The following is a 6,503-nucleotide window of genomic DNA, read 5'->3' on the forward strand; positions in this document are numbered from 1 at the left end:
AGCAGGCCTGCTTCCCCGTTACCTCTCTGGACCTTGGTCTCACCTGTACAATGGGTCAGTGTTAGCAACCATCTTAGAGCAGGTGGTTCTCAAGGGGGTAGAGGTTACCCCAGGACTTTGGCCATGTCTGGGGGGACTTAGGTTGTCACAATTGGTGAGGGGCCAGAGGCCAGGGTGCTGCTGAACATCACTCATTTCCCCACAACAAATGATCTGACCCAAAATGTCAGTAGGTCAGAGGGCAAAGAACCCATTCTAGAGAGTTGGTGTGTAAAGATGGAGTTAGTCCACGTGAACAGCTTCACCATGGGCTATACACATAGTAGGTGCTTAGTGAAGCCGTGTTACTCTCCACGTACCTTCAAGGCCGACTCTTGCAGTCTGCAGGTGCCTCTTATTGGGCATTTGTGTGGCCAGTTGCTTCTCTAACCTGAATTGCCATGACAGTGGGTGCCACAGAGGCAAACAAGCATGTTGAGTGTTGTTTCAAGCTAAGTTGAGTCTAAAATTCCAGAAAATAGAGTACACCAGGTGTGTCCAGGCCCTGTCTGGAGGCAGAACTGGCCCTCAGTGATGGATCCTGGGGCTGTAGTCACAGGCTGCTCGCGATTCTTCCAGGCAAGGCCAGGAACACAGTGATCCCCATATGAGAGCCTGGGCAAGGTGGGCTCCCTGGCCTGTGATCATCCCAGGAGGACACTGAAGGGGCTTCATGTGAAGAACATTGCTCCTGCTGAATGTTCTTCCCTTCAACTTTAAAAAGGCTTTGCATTTTAACTGTTTGATAGAAACTCCTCATACTTACTCTGACCCATTAACCAGAACATTGAAGCTTTCTCGATTATTCAGAGTCATGCTTGTGAAAATAAATGATCACATAGTGACTCTCCCTGGCCCCATTCCATTGTTCTTTTGCAAGTTTTTCTGTCTGTCTGGTAGTTACAATTCAATAAATTACTTTCAGTTATTCCAGATGGGGAATCTAGTTGACCAAGTTTATTCAAACTCTGTCTAAATCCATGAAAAGTAAATAGATTCTTTGAGACAGGCTGTGAGGTCATGTTCATCGGTTTTGTGCGTGGACTTTGGGAGATCTGCTCAACTGCTCTGGTGCCTTTTCGCTGCTCTGGTAAAGGTGGTTGGGAAGTTGCTGCCAGGTAACTTAGGCCTGGTGGATGTATACGCTGCCCAATAACATACTAGTGGTCGTGGCCAACAGCTGGTAAGACTAGTTGGGATGGGGTGTCTGACATCAAGATTTCTAGCTGCAAAGAATGTAGGAATGCAGTTATGAAGAATGTACGGGCTATTTGCTGCAAATGTAGTTTCCTTATCTATAAAGGGGAGGGGACCAGGGCCTTTGTCCCGCTGTCCCTGAGCCCCTAGAGGATTCTCCAAGTATCCTGTCTTAACTCCTCGCCTCCCTGACAGCACACACCCTGTCATTTACAGTGATGGCAAATCTTGATATTCTCCCAGGCAACTTTTATAATATAAGTCATTAGTTTTTTTCAACTTAGCTTATTATAATTTGCATTTTAGATGTTTGATTTTGAGAGACTGTTAAAATGCCAGAGCTTTTACCAAGTGATTTGCAAGTGCCGGTGCCTGCCAATTAACTCAGATGGACACCGGGGCGACTGCTTCTTGTCAGAAGAGCTGAATCACTTAAGCTCCCACCTTTCAAGGGCCAAGTGATTCACCAAGACCAGTTACTTTGCAGATTGGGATAAGGAGCGAGCGTAGGATATAAGACTTCCTTTTAATTGTCCTTTCCTTCTGGCGAGTTAGATGTGGATTCTCTAATAGTGACTTATTTTTTTCCTTTATTTTCTTTCCAAAATAATCTGTACTTGTAAAAAAAAGTTAGACTGCCTATACTTCTATAAGACAGAAAGCACAAAGTTCTCTTGGTTTCCCCTCCATGGAGAGAGCCCCTCTTAACAGTTTGGCAAACATTCCTCCAGGTTGTTTTTAGTCCATATATTAACAGTTTTTAAAGATTGTGTTTACATGTACTCTTTTGCACCTTGCTTTTGTCTCCTAGCAATAGTCTTGAAGGTTTTTCCATTTCATATATATAGGTCTGTCTCATTTTCAACAGCGACATGGTTTCCATGGTATTGTTCTATGAGATAGTAATTAGTCCCTCCCAGTGTTAGTCTGGGTGCCTCCCAAATCCGATGCAGTTTGGGACAAGACAATAACTTGGGTGCAAGCAGGCAACTGTGGAAGTGATCCCAGTAGCTGAGAAAAGTGGGGACATCAGACAGGAAGAGAAGGCAAGAAAGTCAACACATTTGATAAGGGGATCACTGTAGCTGGGAAGGTCCCCGAGATTACTGTCAGGTTCAGTGGGACTCTCAGGTCGCTAGAACTCAGAACTCAGAAAGCTGGCCTGCTGTTGGCTATGCTGAAATCAGCAAAAGGAAAAGGCGTAGAGAGCAGAGCCCAGGAGACACCAGATTCGAGCCCACTGGAGTTGTATGGACAGCACTTGATTCTCCCAAGAACCACAGTGGCGACATGCTCAGAGTATTGCCAACCATGGCTGCTCGTTCCATTCTTGGTGCCCAGGATGCTGACTGGGGTCAGTCACATGAGCACAGCTGACTCTCTGAGTGACTGGTCCAGCCCTTTTTTTTTTTTAAAGATCTATTTATTTATGCATATAGAGCTGGTGTGTAGCTGGGGAGGGGGCGCGGTTTGAGAGGATTCACCAGAGACAGAGTGGAGAGTAGATCAGGTGGATCTACTGAAATACACTGCTGAGGGGAGCAGCGGGGAGAAAAGAGAGGTCTGCTGTGCCATGTGGGTTTCTCCCTGGCCAGGGATCAAACTCATGTTGCAGTGGCTGCCTATAGCTTGATAGTGCTGAGATTTAATCCTCTGCACCACCAGGGAGGTCCCTGGTCCAGCCCTTTCTAAGGCCAAGTTGATATTGAGTGGCCCAAGGCCCCCACTCTGAATCACGTTGTTAATCTAGATTAACCTGGCACAGGCAGGAAACTGTGGGTCATCAAGGTGGGACATGAGCCACGGGACTTGTGGCTACTCCAGGGTAGGCTGAGAGATGGTCCAGGCACCCACAGGCTCAGCTATACTTTCTTGTGGACATTTTTGTTACTTTTGATTTTTTGTTTTCACATTGCTCTAGAACAAGAGTCAGCAAACCAGTCATAACAGCTGGACCCTGCTGCTGTACCAAAAGCAGCCTTAGGTATATGTAAGCAAGTGGGTTTGACCAGGTTCCAATAAAACTTTGTGTACAAAAGAACAGACAGCAGGTCAGATTTGGCTTGGAACTGCTATAGATTGTCAACCCCTATCATAGAAAACATCCTTGTATGTATATCTTTGTCCATTTGTGTAGCTAATTTTATGGGATAAATTCCTAGAAGTATAGAATTAATTGCTGGGTCTCCTGTTAGAACATTTTTATTCTAGTAGTGAACCTCCCCTAAAAGTTACCTTGATTTCCTCTTTCCCCGGCAATGTATGAAAGTGCTTGAGATTTCCTTTCTTAAAAATTTTCTTTCCTTCCTTTCTCAAGTAAGTAAAACCTATTCTCATTTGCCAAGATGTTTCTGCATTTTTGTTCTTGAGCATTATGAGCCAGAGGAAAATTGAATATTTTGCCCCTAAGGAAGAAAGCCAAGTGGGGCCTGAAATGTTGTTATAATGGTATCTTGCTTTAGATTCGAGGCCCACAGAGAAGGGGACTCATCAGTTACTATTGTTTGCTGAGATTATACCTTACATGGCCCACAAGGTGTTTGGAAAGTCCTAAACCAAAAAAAAATTTTTTTTTCAAATGTACCAGAGAACTCCTGAGCAACTTCCTTTATTAAGCAAAAATTCCTTTAATTCCTTTCCTAATTCTTCCCATCTATTGGGTTGTCAGAAAAATCATGATGTATTTTTTCTATGTTTTCTATGCAAAAATGCATCATGACTTTTCAAAAAACCCCATATAAGGAATATTTATACAAATGAAGCCCACCTGGGTGTACTGAGCACTTTACCAAATCTACAAAAAATATACATGGTCCAATTTTTGCCCACAGAACTGCAGGTACCAGACTCTTGATTGAGACTGTGTAGTGTTTTCATGTAGCCTAGATCTTATTGGTTTTTAGATAATCTAAAATAGATAAAATAGATAATCCTAGATCTTATTGGTTTTTAGATAATGGATGGGGGTTTTGTTTTTCCACTTTTCTTATTTCCCCCCATTTTTATGGGATTCTTGAAGTGAACCCCACAGGGGAGAACTGAGGCTCATTAGCGTCCAGACTCTGTTTGCAGCTGCATATTTTAGCTGGTTTATTTGATCATCGGCATCCCTCCTGGGATCCAGGCTGCCTTTGCTCAGCTCCTGCTGGGTGAATCTGTGACATTTTCCATTCTGTAGGCCTTCATTTATAACACAGGCACAGCCTGCTTTCCCGTTAGTGAGATGGCATGCCCGGACTGCCCGCATGCAGATAAAGAATTAGGTGGAACTTGGCTGGGAAGATAAATCAAGCTAACCATCTCATTAGTCTTGAAAGACAAATTAAGCTTGCATTGGAATGAACAGTGAAGCCTTTCAAAGAGAAAGGCAGTAGTACAACAAGGAGTAGAAGAAATTGCCATAGCCAGTGCTTTCAGAAAATTTGCCTCCCATTGCCTGGAATAGATGAAACATGAGGTCACTTTTGTAAAAGGTCAACAGACAGAAATTTAGGATCAAAATAGCAGTGTAACATTTATTAAGCACTTTATCAAGTGCTAGGTTCTGTGTGCTGAGAATTTTACACTTGTTATCTCATCGAACCTGACCACGACTTGTGAGATAAAGTGCTATAAAGGTTTGTACAGAACTAACCATGAAACTGAGCTGCAGAGCTAGTCAGATGATGGAGCCAGGACTCACCTAGGCTGTCTCGCCCCCAGACCCATGGCTAAACCTAGTAGTTCTCACCCATGATGAATTGCCCTCTCCCCACCCCCGGGATGTTGGACCATGTCTGGAGAGATTTGGGATTGTGACAACTGGGGAGAAGAGCTACTAGAATCAAGTAACTAGAGAGAAGGGGTGTTGTTAAGCATCCTACAGTGCACAGGATAGCCCCACAACAAAGAATCATCCAGCCCCAAATGTCAACAGCAAAGCCATTGAGAAACCCTGGTTTAAGCGCTCAAATGCAGTCAGCGATGACTGAAAAATCCACTAAACAAACCAGTTGTAGTGCTCCGTGGACAATGTGATGAGGCCGTGGGGGTAAGTTTTAAGCCGCACATTGCAGGGAGCACAGCTTTCTGCAGAAGCAGCAGCCAATGCTGTTCCTGGGAGGCAGGAATATGCCTCACATGGAGAGGCACTGCAGGAGCCCCAGTGCACTGGGATGGAGAGACACATGGAAGGAAGAGATGAGGAAATCAGGGGAATTCTTGCTATTAAAAGAAACAAAGTCCTAAAAGGAAGGACCCAGGTTTGCAGTAAGGAGCAGGTAACTAACAGAGCCTGTCTTGTTTCTGCAACCCTACCCTGCTCCCCTCCTTCCTCTGGCCTTCTCCCCTAGTGTTTGGTCACAGCATGAAAAGCAGCAACGCCTTCATCGGAAGGATTGTCATCGGCCAGTACTCTTCCGGCCCCTCGGAATCCAACCACTGGCGGCGGATGCTCAACACCCACCGCACGGCCGTGGAGCAGTGGCACAGCCTGCGGTCGCGAGCCGAGTGTGACCGAGTGTCTCCTGCCTCGCTAGAGGTGACCTGAGGGGCTGAGGAAAGGCCGCTTTCATTTGTTTAAACAAAAAAAAGGGAAGAAAATTTGTCACATACCTACTACATCCATACCTGCACATACACACACCCCAAATCCTCTCAGAACTGAGATGAAGCAGACTTTTAATCATAAAATGGCCGCCCTCAATCATCAAGGCCAGAGAACTTTCTGGAAGTCCCATCCATATGTCATGAGCTGAACAGGCTCTGCTGTGAGACTTATTGGCAGTGCTTGTTCTTGTTGCCACCCCCACCCCAAAATGCACTTCAACCCTCAGGCCAGAGAAGTGGCCTCCCAAAGGGTTGCCAACCTCCATGGAGACAAATCTCCCAAGAGTTTGGTGAGTGTGTGGGAGGCCCAACCCCACACCCAAAGCGCTCACCCTTGGGTAACTTCTGGACGAGCTGCTGTTCCCTGGGGTTCTTCAAACCTGATACCTTTCCCAAAAAATGTAAGTACTTTGTCTTCTCTTTAGTGGATGTGATAGATTAGACTATTTGGAGAAACCAAATAGCGACAAAATTTATTCCGGTATAAGAAACTTCTCCTGGTTTGTTTATGTGTTAGCTTATTCCCGGGAATCCCTGTAGGTATGTATGTCACTGTTCTTGTGTGTGTGCCCTCAAGGTGAGTTCATATGTACCTGCTCGTCCTCCTGGCAAGTGTGGCGTGGGCCGGGACCTCAGTCCTGAGCCTTCTCTGCCTCTCCCATCCAGTGAAATTTCACCCA

The 6,503-nt window shown here is 45.4% G+C and overlaps 1 protein-coding gene across 1 annotated transcript in view; it reads left to right on the forward strand.

Annotated features, from left to right (window-relative positions):
• Window positions 1-5,798, forward strand: part of SYT17 (synaptotagmin 17) — a 53,984-nt gene extending 48,186 nt beyond the window's left edge. The window contains exon 8 of the mRNA XM_037507542.2: window positions 5,568-5,798. Within this exon, the coding sequence (XP_037363439.1) occupies window positions 5,568-5,764 (197 nt within the window). The 3' untranslated portion in view covers window positions 5,765-5,798. The remainder of the gene's footprint in view (window positions 1-5,567) is intronic.
• The last annotated feature ends 705 nt before the right edge of the window (window positions 5,799-6,503 follow it).

This window comes from Talpa occidentalis, unplaced genomic scaffold (assembly GCF_014898055.3).
Source record: "Talpa occidentalis isolate TD23 unplaced genomic scaffold, MPIMG_talOcc4v2.1 talOcc4.12, whole genome shotgun sequence".
Lineage (NCBI taxonomy): Eukaryota > Metazoa > Chordata > Mammalia > Eulipotyphla > Talpidae > Talpa > Talpa occidentalis.